Raw genomic sequence first — 16,226 nt, forward strand, 5'->3', positions numbered from 1 at the left:
CCCTTCCAATATTTTTTAATCCCATGTGCTTAGTGAAGAGTTCTTGAAACTTGCAATGATTTTGTACAACTTTATTTAGCCTAATAAGGACATTGGTTCTGTTTATTTGGATGATTCAAGCTGCATGCTGGCTGGGAAATTCTGGGAGCTGAAGTCCACACATCTTAAAGTTGCCAAGTTTGAAAAACACCAATCTAGATAATTAACCAGATCCAATTTTTTACATTTGCTTCATCAAATATCAAGCAGTGGTTTTATCACTTCTTTGACTAATAATTATGAGCTAATCTTGCTCCTTGTGAGGTATTTGAAAATAAAAATTTCTAGGGAACTTCTGTGGGCTTCCAGTCTGTTGGGAAATGTGCACTTTCCTTTTCTTACTATAATCTCTTGCCACAATCCTGTTTCCAGCTGATGAAGAAGCACCGGATTATGGCTCAGGAGTACGGCAGTCAGGAACAGCCAAAATTTCCTTTGATGATCAGCACTTTGAGAAGGTATGCTATGAAAACCAGGACTATCAGAGAATCATTTCAGTGGGGTTGATTGCATGAAGATAACTGCCTCATGCCTAATCAATTATTAACAAGTTTCTTATATAGATTCTGAATAATTCAAGTGCACAGGACTTCTGAAAAATGGGATGTGTCACAGCCTAATGCTGTTGCCATATGTTCAGCATATGTACTATTAAAACTTCATCACCAGCAGCTAACTGTCTACATTTCTTTACACGTACTGAGATGAAAAACTAAGCAGAGATGCTTCCTTTCTCTGAGTGAACTGAAAACAAAACAAACATTAGCAACATCCAAGTTCTAGATTTCAGTGGTCTGGTGTTTGAGTGGCTGAGTTTATATTTCATTTTATGGATGCTATTCAAAAGCATATGACATTTTTATTGATTCATGTTGACCTCTGTGAACTCCTTTAAAAAGAAGATGGGATATCAATGAAATTAATAATAAATGTAAATGCAAAGGTCTTTGCATATCCTTCTTTTCTTTATTTGCATGTGTCCATTTTCATTTTGAGCTTTGCCATGTATCTTTGTGATGCAATTGTTTAAAAAGGAGAGACAAACTGTTTTACTGTCGGAGAAAATAATATTCATGCTGTTCTTTGTAGTTCCAGTCTGAGTCCTGTCCTACAGTGGGAATGTCTCGCTCTGGAACTTCACAGGAGGAGTTGCGCATAGTAGAAGGACAGGGACAAATTACTGATATAGGGCCATCAGCAGATGAAGTCAACAACAACACTTGTGCAGGTAAAAGCCTTCCTGTTTTGGGGGGGCAGGGGGCAAAACTTGTGAACAGCAATAAAATGACATGAGACCTTGCTGGACCTTTTTATAAGGAAAATAGAAAATGCTACCTTATCAGATATATTTGTATGATGTTGATGCAGTCAAAGGAGTAAGCTGAGAAATGAAACAGGTTTACATACTGTAGAAAAATTCACATATTAAAACGTGTTGGATGGAATACTGCTAAATTAAGACCTAAACATAATGTCCTATGTTTAGATTACTGCAAAGTGCTTTACATGAGACTGCCCATGTAGAATGATCAGAAACTTCAGCCACAACCAGTTGCTTTCTGTTGTGTAGTTTATAGACCATACTATCAGTTATACTGTGCCCTCACCAGGATTTCTGGTATAAAATGGCAAATTGATTGCTAGAACCTCCTTCGCTGAAGCTTTTCTTCAAATATGGATGACTGACTTTCTTGTACTTGTCAGACAAGATATGAAAAGTGGTCAGATAAAATAATGAAACTTTTATACCTGAGAAGAAAGTGTTTACAACTGCTATTATTGTTTTCTCAGCAACTCCAGAAGATCTTCTCCTGGATAGTTCAGAGAAATCCACAGTCGATGGACCTTTTGAGACAGCTCTGGAGCATTTGAAATTGGGCAGCATTTTCACGTTCAGAGTGACTGTTTTGCAGGCCTCCAGCATCTCAGCAGAATATGCGGACATCTTCTGCCAGTTTAAGTGAGATACAACCTCCATTCCGCCATTTGCTATTTATGCAGTTTAGATAAATTTAGAAGACTATGATCACTATTTGTCATTGATTCACTTTTTTCACATGGGAGATCCTAGCTTGATGGAACCAATCAAAATGATTTTAACGTTAAAAAGTATGACGGATGGAGGCTAGAATATAATTGCATTTAAAAGGTCCTTAGAATATGTAGAAGAAGGAAGCTTAATAGCTTGAAGATGTCGATTACTCTTATGAGAGAATGTGGAAACACAGAAGGACCCTGCAAGATGAGAAGAGAAAACCAGAAAGTATTATCTTTCTAATATTTCCATGTATTATCATACTTCTGGTTTTCCAGTTTTTGAAAAACAAAAGAACAGCGCACACCATATACAGTAGGAAGCCTAGTGATAACCAACAGACTGCAACTGAACTTGTGTTTACATTTTGAATTAATGAATGCACCCATGTGCATACATACAAACCATGTATGTGCATGCTTTTGAAATAAATGTATTCAAGCATTGTAATAAAAGCTCTTTTTTCACAGCTTTATCCACCGCCATGATGAAGCCTTCTCTACAGAGCCCTTGAAGAACACTGGACGAGGCCCACCTCTTGGCTTTTATCATGTTCAAAACGTTAGTGTAATTTTCTGCTTCATGTTGTTAATTTTGCACATTATTAATTATTTAAATTTGTATGTTGCTTAAACTTCTAGACTCACCGTGGGTTACAGAAGCCTCAGTTATAATAAAAAGAACATAGTAAGAATAAATCACAGCTACAAATAGCATCCAAACCCAACTCAATTTTGTAAAAATGAAAAATAATAATAAAAATAAACTCAACCTACAGTAAGTAGGGTCTGCACCCAAGACAAATATCCCATGATAAAAAGGCCATAGAGATATGGCAGCGCTTACAGTATTATGAAAGGAAAGTGTTTAGAACTGTCCAGTGAATAACAAGATTAGGAAAAAAAAGCACATGTATTTTGTCTACTGTGGATTAGCCACATTCTCATGTCACAGACAGTTAGTTACTTCCTTTTGTGGGACAGCTCCTCAAGTTGAAAGCACTAGGATAGGGCCTGTGGTGCATGTTATAATTATCTATGTTAACCATCTATGATACCACTTGGATAATGAAAACATAGCAGTGTGGGAAACACACAATCATCTTGGAAATGGCAATCCCAGAAATGGGGCATCCCCCCTAAAGAGCACCTTTTCTGTTCAGCATTGAACTCAGGTGGTGAAAGGACATGGAGAAACTCTCTGAGGAGGCAGATTAATGTAAGAACTCACCTAAACCATATACAAGGACAGCTACACTGTATCTTCCATTTCCTACAATCTACCATTGAATTTCTTGTGGAAAACCCAGCATGAAGACTTTCCCCAAGGTCCCTCCAGCAATTAGTATTTAATGCTGTCATGTTCCACTTAAAGTATTACAGTGAATATGTAGACAAAGGCCTACCTCCTAATGCATAAGAGCAACTGAGGCACTTAATCAGAAGCCTGTCTAGTCCATCATTCTGTTTTTCATTATGTCTTACCCAGAGTTACATAATTAGAACATGGGTGCAGTAAAACCCTCCAGTCATGTTCCCAAATAATTCATATTAGTAGGTGTATTGCCTCCAGTGACTGACTGACTGTGTGCCATTAAGTGTTAGTGACCACATAGTAGTAGTAGTGTATAGGAACTGTAATTAGATGTCACTGAGGGTGTTGCCCTCAATGAATTTATCTAATCTTGCTTAAAAGCTGTTCAAACTGAGAAGAAAACCTGTTTACCTAAGCACTTACCTTCCATTATGCGTTAATTCTCCTTTAAAATTGTCTAAGTCTTTAAAGACTGGCAGAAACGTAAGTCCAGCTATCTGCTTACTAGTAAACACTGGTTTTAATAATTTCTATGTATGTTATAATACTAGAGGTTTAAATTGCTAGTTTTAAGACTACAGTATTTTGTTTCCAATGAAAGAGGTACAGGTGACAATCACCATAAAAGGGGAGAATTAAATTTATTTTGTAGAATTATGTCCTTGACATAATTAGTGATACTTTATGCCTTGTTCTGTTGATTTCATTTCCTGGAAATACCACTGATCAAGGAATAAAGGCCCAGGATGCCAGAAAGTTAATGAAGATAATGACATATATTCCAATTGAAGTTTTAAGTTTTGCTGTTTTTTTAGCTTCAGTGAATGGAAGTTTTAGATCTTCCAGCAAGTTTTATCCATCTTAATAATTTGGTCATTTCAAGTTATATATCTTGTTCTGTAAGGTGAGTATTTTTATCCTTTTCTACCTTGTCTTACAGATTGCAGTTGAGGTCACCAAATCCTTTATTGAATACATTAAGAGCCAGCCAATTGTCTTTGAGGTGTTTGGCCACTATCAGCAGTATCCTTTCCCCCCTCTTTGCAAAGATGTACTCAGGTAACATAATCCATGATCTTTCACTACCTTTGGTTTATCTGTTTCTTTATAAGAAGTGGAACTTACCCTGCAGAGCACTGAGATGTTTGCCTGATTTTGAGCAGGTTCTTGTATGCAGTGGTAACAGTTTAACTTTTGCAAAGCTGCCACAATACAGTTTGTGCCATTATAAAACAACTAAAACATGTCCAATTATGTTATCTAAATTGGGGAATCATGCGAAGAGACACAACACCATTTCATTTATGTAAACCAACTTGGCTAGTCAACTGGGCAAGAGGAGTCCACTACCAGATATAAACACTGAATCTTTATTATTTCAAATTCTTAGACAGATAAAAAGTTGTGATACTTGTTACACTGCACGCACCCATGTTCAAGTCCGAGTATTTGGCCAAGCACAAACTCTTCTTCAAAAGTTTGTAAGACCTGCCCAGTAGGTCTGCCCTGATTGATTACAGTTTATTTTTATAGCATTCACTTTAATTAGTTATGCTTTTCTTTATAGTCCCCTGAGACCATCCCGCCGCCATTTTCCTCGGGTCATGCCATTATCAAAACCAGGTAAGAGAGAAAGTATTCTTTGTCTAACATGAGCATTAATGAAAATTTCAGACTTTTAGAACAGAGAGATGAGCTTTTATAAAACCTATTGTTTAGAAATTATGGGAATTATAAACCAGCATCTCTGGAGATCTCAAAGTTGAAACTGCCTTGACTGGCAGAAAGGCAGTTTGCCTCCCAATATGACAGATGACAATTATCTCACATTTACATGTAGTGAAACAGTAGAAGCAATGTTTGCTTTAGTCTGTCTTGACTATACCAAAGACTTAGCTACGCCAAATCCAGTTGCCCTCTAAATATGATAAACCTTACGATTAAGATTCCTTCCTGTGAAACCAGGATACTGCAAATCCCTCTGACCCTGCCAAGACAATAGTCTGATGATTTCCATTAAGCTCTGTGTATGTGCTCAACTCCAGTTCCATCTGTTAAAGCACCTCTGTATCAAAATCAAATTCCACACTGAATGGTAGCATATTTCTGTATACAGGGGCCACTGTAAAATGCTGTTGTTGCCATGATCTGAATATAAGCTTCCCAGAGACATTTAACTGTCTACACTTGAAAAACCTGAGATGGGTTAGAAAATGACTGGGCAAACTGCATTCCACAAGCCACATATACTGTAGCTCATGGAAGTCTATATTGTGACCCAGTATTGATGACTAACTTCTATAAACCTGCAGCTGTCTCTTAAAACTATTACTCAACTCTTTAGTTAGGAGGAGTGAATAGTGGGGTGGGGGGGGAGAGGATGGGAGGAGGAAGAATATATTCTCTTTACTGTATGTGAATTCCATCATGCTCTTCTCTGATAGATAGATAGATTAACGTAGGTAAAAGATGATAGAGAGACAGACAGACAGACAGATTAACATAAGTAAAAGATAAAGATGAAAAGATAAGGAAAAATTGAGAAATAGAAAAAAGATAAAAGAAAAAGTACAGGAAACAGTACAGATGGAAAAAGAGAAAGATATATAAAGAAGCGGCTTCCAATCTTCTTTACAGCTGCTACAAACTTATTATCCGTCCTCCCTCTTTAAGATTACATTTCATGGTCCCCTTCTTCCCATATTCTGCCCTTTTTAATCAGCAAATCCATAAATCACCAATTCATTTTTTTTCTGTTTTCAGCAAAAAGTCCAGAAGAGGTTTCCAATCTTTTATAAAAGTATTTACTGCTTTATTCCTGTTCAAACTGGTCAATTTTGCCATTTCTGCAAATTCTGCAATCTCCACAATCCACTCCTCCATTACTGGTGTTTCGGTGTTTTTCCATCTTTGTGCATATAGCTTCAGTTACCATATACAAAACCAGTCTTCCTTAAGTATTTTCTAATTGGCTATCCATAAGTCCCAATTAAGAAAAAGTTCTGGTTTCATCTGAATATTAATCTTTAGAATTCTTTGCATCATCATGTCTATTTGTATCCAATAATTTCTTGCTTTTTTGCAAGTCCACCATGCATGGTAAGATGTCCCTTCATGTTTTTCACATTCCATTAGAACTATTTTTATACATCTTAGATAATTCCTCTGGTGTCATATACTAACAGTACATCATTTTATAAAAGTTATCTCTTAAATTATAACACAGTGTGAATGGCAGTCCTTTTAGCCACATTCTCTCCCATTGTTCCATCTGCATGTTATAACCAAAATTCTTAACCCATTTTATCATGCACTCTGTAACTTGTTCTTCTTCCTTTTCAAATCTCAAAAGAAGCTTATACAATTTAGCAATCACACGTTCATCATTTTGTGCATAATTCAGTTTCAAATTCTGTCTTACGTTGTTCAATTCAGGTTGCTTTTTTATCTATATTAAACCTCTCTCTTAACTGTGCATATGAAAACCACTGAAAACTACAGTATATCCTTCTGCAGTCAATAGGTCTCTTGACTTCATCTTAAATTCTCCATGTTACCATACTAACAAATCTTGATATATTAACCATTTCTCTTTGCCTGCTGTTTCTTTTCTGTAAAATGCTTCTTGTGCTGAAACCAATAAAGATATTTTCAGGCACAGCCTGGGTTTATATCTATATCATATTCTTAATATGGCACTTCTAACATAATGGTCCAATCAGCAGTCTCCAGAAGTGTCAGCCAGCCAGCCAGCCTCTAATACTTTATTTCTTGCTGATTCCTTTTCCTTATAGTTTACAAACAGTTAACATGGCTATGTATAGGAAGGCCAGACACAAAAAACGGTTTGTGACTAATAAGTGTTATGGATTTATTTGGAAAAGCTGTCCCAAATATTTGTGAATGTTCGACAGCATTGTGTTGACAAATTTTAATTGGTGATGAATTGAGATATTAGACATCTTGCCCAGATTTTCATACGGAGTTGGTGTAGCAGAGCATTAACTATGTGTCATCTCTGGTTGCCCCTGCCCCAGACCTATGTCTGAATGGTAAAATATCCATTTAAATCAACCTTCAATTTTTAACCAACTTTTCCTCCCTTGAATTGAGCACTTGCTTAGGTAGAAAGGTAGGGTATCAACTGAATAAATAAAAGCATGTCATCGGTGAGGGACATGGAACAATCAGGGTTGTCCTACTTTAACAGTTTTGATTTCTAGAGTATAGATGATCTCCTTGGGATACCTCAATGTTTCCAGAATAATTGGAATAATTTTTAGATGCCCATTACAGAAAAGTTGCTCCAAGTGCTCAATAACTGCTTATTTAGTCATGTCAAGGAAGAACCACAATGCATGATCCTTGTTTGAAACTCTTAATGGCATTGGATTTAAAATGTTTTCCCATCCTTTATATCTGGTTCTTGTGAGGCATTGTGCATGGGCTCACAGCCTCATCTATCTTGCATCTGTGGATTTATGTCCAAAGGCCTTCTAGTCCCAGTCACTTATTTTTGGACTTGGCTTTCATAGCTCTTTATGTGTGATGCAGAAACCCAGCTCCAGTATGAGATAACAGGATTTCTCAACCTTTATATTTGGCCTATTATTCCATTTTATTTTATTTTTTTAACTTTTGCAGTGCCTGCAACAAAACTGAGTGCCATGTCAAGGCCCAGCATTGGCCCATGTCAATGCAAGTATGATCTGATGGTCTTCTTTGAGATCTGTGAGCTGGAAGCCAATGGCGAGTAAGTTGCTTTATTTGCTTATGAACAACTGCATTTTGCTAACTAATTTAGAAGCCACAATTACGAAGTTCACACAGCTGAAATATTTTCATCCTGGTTTAGTGCATTTGCTGGAAAAATATTTGCCAAAGTTTAAGGTGAAATGCAATACGATAAGCATTTTTAGGGCAGATTCAGCCCTTCTGAAACCTGAACTGGATCCGTTCAGTGCATCTGCTAACCACTTTATACTGAGTCAGACCACTGACTCTGTCCATCTCAATATTGTATATAGTGACTCTTTGGCATAGTTTCAGACAGGAGTGAGTAAACACTCCCTACTGAACAGATCCTGGAGATTGAACCTGGGAGACTCTGAATGGAAAACATGTTCTCATCTTGATTCTAATTGTCCACAAAACAAGTTCACAAAGATGGAAAAGTCTAATGAGGCTGAAAAGCTGACGATACATTGTATGTTCCTCAGAGGTAGTGAACTGACTTACACCTGATGGAGGGCAGGGCTCCTGGACTATTAACAGTCATGCAAGTAGATACGTTACTGCAGATGTATAGTCTCCAATTATAGTACTGTAGAAATCTTAGAAGTTGGAGCTCCAAAACTTCCCTTTTCTACATGACTGTTAATCACCTGATGACATTTTCTACCATTGCATTTTGCTAAATTTCTCTAAAAGATTATCAGGGGATAAGAGATCTACATCTATCTCATCTATGAGATAGATGTAGATCTCTTATCTAATTATGAGAATTTGTAATTGCAAATGGAAACAAGTCATATATGTGCAAATTAATGTACAAAGAGTTTGAAATAAGGAACATATATATGAAAACCATGCTGAGGAATTGCTGAGAAAAGATCATACAAATGTTCTTTAATTATGAATAATTCAACCTGGTCTCCTTGTGTCACTTCATGTAATATTTATTTTCTCTGGGATTGGTTTCTATAGAAACAAAATCCCTTTTCTTTTATAGATTTTGGAGGCTGTGAAGAAATTACTGTTTCTCCGTTTAATTAGATTGAATTTTCACCCTGTGTACCTCTCTGCTTCTTAAGCAAATCTGAGCAGTTTCTTGTGTCCCATACCAGAATATAGAACTATGAAATATCTTATGTCTTGATAGCAAAGGGTGGAGCAGTGCAAAGAAGCCTATTTTTGAAGTCATACAGGAAGTATTGTAGTATATGGAGTTATAAACAAATTTGTCTGCAAGATGAGCCCTTTCATGGTGCTATGGCTCAGTGGCAGAGATAACACAGACATTGCTTGTTGGTGCAAAAATAAAGTCCAGTCAATGTGAGCAAATTAATATTGGTATATACTTGGTTAATCTGTGCAACACAGATGGAGTGGATTTCACTTGCATTATTTTTTAAGTTTTACTGTAGTACAATTCATATCACTCTAACCAGTGTGGATACGGATATCTGGCTGGGGTTAGTGTTAGGGAAATCCAAGTCCAAAGCTATCTGGAAGGCACAAGGTTGGAGAAGGCTGCTTTCTATTCTGTCTCAATTAACTTATCTTTTCTAGCTATATCCCAGCCGTTGTGGATCATCGTGGAGGAATGCCTTGCCATGGGACATTCCTATTACATCAGGTATTTCCTGCATTCTTCTTACCAATTCCTGTTGATCCTTAGTGATGTGACATTGCATACCAAACATTTTAATGCAAGAGTTGGGCAGTAAAACTCTCAGAAAATTTCATGTGATTTCTGTTTTTCTTTCTAAAGATAAGGTAACAATACTGTAGTTTACTTCCAGAAAATGTGTTATTAGATGCTGTATAAAAATTGGCCAACTGACATTCTTGAAGAATGTGTGATTCAGAGTATTCAAAAATATTTTAGATGCATTCCCTGCCTCATTGAGTAATCCTTTGTCTGTCTCACCTGAATGGGGAAACATAACTATAGTCTCCAGCAATTACCTATAATCTTTTTGGCTTCTATAATCTATTTCTTATTTTTAAAAATACTTCTTAAGTTTTTATTAGGATCATAAAATGGATTAGCAATCTACTAGAAGATTAGCAATCTACTAGAAGTATAGATGGTAAATTCTTATTAAGGGTTTGATTTTCTTTTTTCTACATTTCTTTTTCACTGGTAATCATTTAGAAATATGTAAAATTATTTCATTATTTCTAATAATTATGTTGCTTTTTTCAATGGTCTGCCCATTACCCATTCATTTCCTATAAAGTTGCAAATTGAATGAAAAAGAATTGGTTTTTTGTATCTTTTTTCCCTTCCTCTAAATACATAATTACATTTTCAAAACTTTTAAAAAAGTAACTCCTAAATCTGTTGAGAATTCTTTTTTTTAATTACATACTGGTTGTGAGCTGCCCAGAATTAGGTACAAGATGGACATCTATATAAATGTTTTAAATAAATAAATAAATAATTTTGGGCAGATTACCTGCCCACTATATAATAAAATTAAAATTTACAAATGCATGTTGAGAAAATTTCCTTCTAATAGCATATCCTGAACTAATTCTAAATGTTGTTTTAGTTCAAACACCACTATTATATTTCAGTCCATAAAATCTTTGAAATTTGCTTTGTGAGACCCTATAGTCATAGGCGTGCCACAGGTGGTCTTTCAGATATTCTGAACTTTAACTCCCAGCAGCTCCAATATCCACATATGCTGGGAGATGCAATTTAGTAACATTTAGAAGACCACTTTTTGCTCTTCTCAATTTCGAATTGCATGTACTGCAGTCTGCATATGAAGTTTTCGATAAGACATTCTTTTTTTTAATCTACCATACTATTTTTAAACTCTATATTTTTCAACCACAGTTATTTTCAATATACATTTATTTCCTCTGGCCCCACTGTTTACCTTTGCCCTGCCCCAGCCAATAGGGGTAGATGTACTTCCGCTTAGGATAATACTTTGTGTGCACTGTAGAGTTGGGCAGATTTTTTTGGATCTGGAGGTTGGCCTTGGGATTACTTTTTCCACATCTGCTCCATCTGGAAATCACAGTTGGCATGGGTGACATCTTGACATCAGTGGAGTGGGCAGACCCACAATTTTCAGGATGCAGTTTTTTATCTTGTTGGGCAGGTTTGCATTTTGTGGTGTTTGAGGGGGATTTAAAGAATAAAAGGGGTACCTTAGGTCAAACAACACAGAAGAGGCCAAACATTTCATCCACACCAAGTGTACAGAAACAGGATCCTGGAGGACCACATGCAGCCTGCAAGCTGTGAGTTCCCATGACCAATATATTGGATGAAATGGACTGTAATCCATAAAAGCTTCTACCACAATAAACATATTCATTCTGAAGGTATCATACGACTCTTTGTGCTGCAACAGTCCAATAGGGCAATCACTTTTTATATCACTTCATGTGCCATGTGAAATCCATCCTGTTCTCTTTTATCTTTAATTTAATTTGTTTTCTTTATTTAGTGGTTTGTAATGGTATTAGAAAATCTCTTAGGAACAGGACTCCAGTAGGGGGGAAAAAAAGAATGATTGATGAAAGCAAGGAGATGAAAGTCTTCTTATATAAGGTTGGAATAGTCAATTATCAGTTTAAAGTGTAAAGATATAATTCTCAGCCATTAAAAAAAAAAGACATCTGAACACTCAGGCTTAGGGTCACCACAACACCCAAGGTTCTGGTAAATCTAAAATTGGCGGTCTAGGTCTTTCTAAGAGAGCCGGTTTGGTGTAGTAGTTAAGGCACTGGGCTAGAAACCAAGAGACTGTAAATTCTAGTCCCGCCTTAGACACAAAGCCAGCTGGGTGACCTTGGGCCGGTCACTCTCTCTCAGCCCTAGGAAGCAGGCAATGGCAAACCACTTCTAAAAAAAACCTTTCCAAGAAAACTGCAGGGACTTGTCCAGGCAGTTGCCAGGAGTCAGCGCTGACTGGAAGGCTGCCCTCACCCAAAGTCTTTCTAAACCAGCTCTCAGTATGCCCAATTAGTAGCCACTAGCCAGAAGAAGGATGCTGAAACACTGTCTTGGCACATCCACATCACATGAGAAGTCCTTTCTTCTCCTGCATTTGGCTTCTCTGGGCCTTCTAAAATTCACAGTGCCAGCCTGTGGTTGAAAAGGGGGAAAACAAGAACTATAATGTCTTTCACACATGTGCCTTGGCATTAGTATTTTTTAATAAAGGAAAAGTTCTTTGCTACTTTGCTTTGTTCAGCTGACCAGCTCTCTTGGGATTTTGAACTGCTAGTTCTGCAATTGAGCAAGGACTAGCAGTTGCAAAGTCGCAGTCTGAGCATAGCAACTGTTAATCTCTTAGCTCCACAATTACCCAACTTTAATTTTAGTTGGAATTGTTTATTTTGTTTCTGTGGTTTGTTCTGTGGTTTATTGTATACTGCCTAGAGTTGCAGTGTTCAAGTTTATATGGCAGCCATATAAATGCCATAAATTCATAAACAAACTTTATCACTAATGGTCTTTTACTGGTTGCTTACTGAGGGCAGAATATTTTCTTAGCATTTTTAACACAGTTCTTATAACCACTAACTGCATTATCTTTCGTACGGTGGATGTCAGGGTATCCAGAGGAGGATTACAGTCACCTTGGTGCATGAGACAGGGAGCCAGATCCGCTGGAAGGAAGTGAGAGAGCTGGTTGTGGGTAAGCAAAATATATCTTGTATATCCCAATCAATGTTGAGGCTATACCTGAACTGAGCAGCCTCCCACTCCAGAACAGTATTGTTGATTTTCAGAAAAGCTTATAGATACAGATGCTATGTAACAAGAGTCAAAACAGAGCTTTCGATGATGTAGCATCTGAGCATTTTTCTTGGTTTGCAGTGACAATTTGCTAGTTGTTCATCTTGGTAAACAAAGCCTATTTTTGGATGTTTTACACTGAACTGTATCTCTTCTGTAGCCCCCAAGAGTCTTTTGGACTGCAATGAGATAGCAGTATGTTTAATAAATAAACAAATCTCCTTTGATACAGTTTGAAGGGCAAGATGGAACTTTGGAAGATTGGATGGTGCATTTGTTTATCTTGGCAAAATTTGAGAGATGGTCAAATTACAGTGATGTGATAGACTCACAGCCTCTTTCTTCTAAGAGGAGCATGGCTCAGTATGTGTGGAAATGTCTCATCACTGTGATTCCTTTTCAGTCCTGTCATGATAAGCGGTGATGAATTTAAGACCTGGAGAATAATCTTTACTTTGTAGACATCCTGTATATGGGCAGCCTGCAAGCTACAGGCCTCATATGACTCTTCAAAATCTTGCATATGGCCAGGACAGATGGCAAGCTGGAGGCTTTTAAAGCATGACTACAATGGAAGTATGGCACATATGGATGAATCTTCCAACATTCTGCCTTCTGCCTTCCATCATGTTGGGATGGAGAGCAGAGAGAGAGTTGTGTATGCATCACTCCTTATCTTCCATTCATATCCTATTTGCAGGTCGGATCCGGAACACTCCAGAAGGAGATGAGTCCCTCATTGACCCCAACATCCTCTCTTTGAACATCCTCTCATCAGGATACATCCGGCCCTCTCAGGATGATCGGTAGGTCTCTCAGAATACTCAGCTAATCGGCATCAATCAAGATATCCCTATACAGTATGTCTGGTACTGTATGTGCCCAATCATGTGGAAAAGCATTTTTCCTGAAAGTCCCAACTCCTTATTCTGGTGCAGCCAGTAGATCAAAAGTTTGACAAGGCTAGCAAAAAAGAATACAGTGACAAAAGTTGCACACAAGAAGCTAGTGGCTTTCCTCAAGTATTTTTCTCATGGATAACAGTTTAAGAGACTACAGCTGTTACTGCAACATAGGAAGCTGCATTGAATCAGTTGGATCTTTTATCTATCTAGTTTAGTATTATTCCTTCTGGCAGAAAGTTTCTTATATCTGTAGCTGAGGTCCATCTTCCCCAGCATCTGTCCATGTGCCCTTTTATTAACTTAAAAATATTGTTTTAGGAATTATTATTTAACAATAATTGGAAATACTAGGAACAACCTAGGACCTCCCAAATAGTTAGCAGTGACTTGCCCTTGGAGGACTGGCATCTCTCCATGTGCAGAATGTTTAAATTTGCTCCTGGATTGTGGTTCACCTGCTTTAGCAACAGTCTGCAAACATTTCTTTGCCATGCATTGTAAGGAACACTTTATCTCACAGCCTAGCAGAAGGAAGCTGATCATATTTTCATGTACTATGAAAAGGAAGTGCTGACTCATGTATCTTTCTGCAAGGGCTCAGTCATTCTCCAGTGCAGCAATGTGTGGCAAAACCATTTGGTGATGTAGAAGTTCTTTCATCTAGAATAGTGACAAACAGTATAGCTTTCAGATTTAGCACTGCAGTTTGAATGGAAGGACCCTTCTCCAATATTTCAACAGTGGTTATAGGGATATATTAGATGTTCTTCTTATTTTGCAAAATAAATTTTTATATATATATATATATATATATAGAGAGAGAGAGAGAGAGAGAGAGAGAGAATTAGAGGTTGGAGCTTGGAGCCCTTTCTTGGTTCCTTCGGTTTGGGTATTACATTATTATGAGAGGTTATCAGAAAAGGGTAACACAGTATGATGACTTATTATTCCTAAGGTGAAAGACTGTGGATGAGTGAGTAATGCTATTCTATTAGGAAAACAGCAGACAGGAGACAATGTGAGATGTGATTCATTCATCTCTTTTTGAAGAGTAGTTTCTCTTTCAGTGCCTCCTGTAGTTGAGACCAAGTTATTGTGACCAAATCATCCTGAGCATGTTCCTCAACACTGATCTCAATTCAGATGCTTAAACATATATGATTTTTACAACCCTCTGAAAGAATATATGGATAAGTTGGGAAATGGTGGTGAGTCAAGAGCAGTGCAAATACTGTAAGTCTCAACAAAACAAGGTGTAAGTATAGCATGGAAAAAGGCAAAGCTGATGAAGGAATGCAGAAAGGAAAAAGAGGTTGATTAAAGTTATTCCAGTGCAGCTTTCTCCAACCTGATGTCCTCCAGATGTCTTAGAACTATAATTTCCAGTCAGCATGGGCATGGTTTGGAGGAAGACCGTCTAGGACAGAGAATAGGCAATATTTGGAGGCCAATAGACACAACTGAAATTGTTGAGGCATATCAAGGGTTGCTATAAGGGAGGATGGCTGCCCCATGGAGTATGCAGCCAGTTGCAAAGTATCTCTCCCCGAGACTGCTCAACTTTCTTTCTTCTCCTTCCTTTTTGGTTGTCCAAGATCCTCTCTATCACCCCAGCTTACTTTGTTCCTTTTTTTCTTGGCAGATGATCACATTCCAATAAAACACTGTGCTGCACCCACCCTCTATGACTGTTTCCCCCAAATGTCAATAAAACATATGTGAAGGGGGCCCACTGATGTAAATAAAGATGACATTAGAGCTGGTTGAACACAGCACACCACTCTCCCATTTAGTTGTTTTTTTAATAAAAAGAATATTTAAACAATTATTTCTGGTGGGGCAGGTTGTCTGGCAGATATTGCATATCCTTGAGTATCAATTCCACATGTTTGGTGGTAGTATAAAAATATACTATTTTGTTCAAAAGGGATATTCCCTTCCAAGCAAGCTAGCAATAAATTAACAGAACAAAAGAAAAACAAAACAAAATAAGAAAATAAAGCCAAACAAAGTACAGCAGTATTGCTTCTTTTGCTGATATCAGTCCTGTATTCTTGATAAGGTGAAGCAGAGGCAATTTATATAAAGATGTTTCCAGATGTCAACTTCTTCAGTGACAATAATAGCAAACCTATAAGCAAAAATAAAAGAAAAAACTTACAGGAAATTTACCTATTATCAAGAATAATGGTAATTATTGGAAGGTGTTGCTCCTAGGTTTGTTCGGTAGTTTTTATTACTCCTACACTAATCTTGCTAGCACACTTGCCAAGCAAACATCTGTTTTGCAGGACCCTGGCTTGTCAACATGCAGTCATCTGTAAGATCCTTGATTAAAACTAGTATCAGGAAGTGCTCCTATTGTAAGCTGGACTTTGCACTTAGAATGAAAGCAGTCTACCCTGGTCATGCAATGATTCTTTAATCTCTGGTTACTGAG

The 16,226-nt window shown here is 37.3% G+C and overlaps 1 protein-coding gene across 1 annotated transcript in view; it reads left to right on the forward strand.

The window, feature by feature from the left end:
- Positions 1 to 16,226, forward strand: part of KIF1A (kinesin family member 1A) — a 115,264-nt gene that overhangs the window by 80,271 nt on the left and 18,767 nt on the right. Inside the window, exons 29-38 of the mRNA XM_063306893.1 lie at positions 412 to 497; positions 1,129 to 1,267; positions 1,831 to 1,999; positions 2,545 to 2,635; positions 4,329 to 4,447; positions 4,956 to 5,011; positions 8,033 to 8,141; positions 9,680 to 9,746; positions 12,696 to 12,780; positions 13,582 to 13,687. Coding sequence (XP_063162963.1) covers positions 412 to 497; positions 1,129 to 1,267; positions 1,831 to 1,999; positions 2,545 to 2,635; positions 4,329 to 4,447; positions 4,956 to 5,011; positions 8,033 to 8,141; positions 9,680 to 9,746; positions 12,696 to 12,780; positions 13,582 to 13,687 — 1,027 coding nt within the window. The remainder of the gene's footprint in view (positions 1 to 411; positions 498 to 1,128; positions 1,268 to 1,830; positions 2,000 to 2,544; positions 2,636 to 4,328; positions 4,448 to 4,955; positions 5,012 to 8,032; positions 8,142 to 9,679; positions 9,747 to 12,695; positions 12,781 to 13,581; positions 13,688 to 16,226) is intronic.

This window comes from Candoia aspera, chromosome 6, assembly GCF_035149785.1.
Source record: "Candoia aspera isolate rCanAsp1 chromosome 6, rCanAsp1.hap2, whole genome shotgun sequence".
Lineage (NCBI taxonomy): Eukaryota > Metazoa > Chordata > Lepidosauria > Squamata > Boidae > Candoia > Candoia aspera.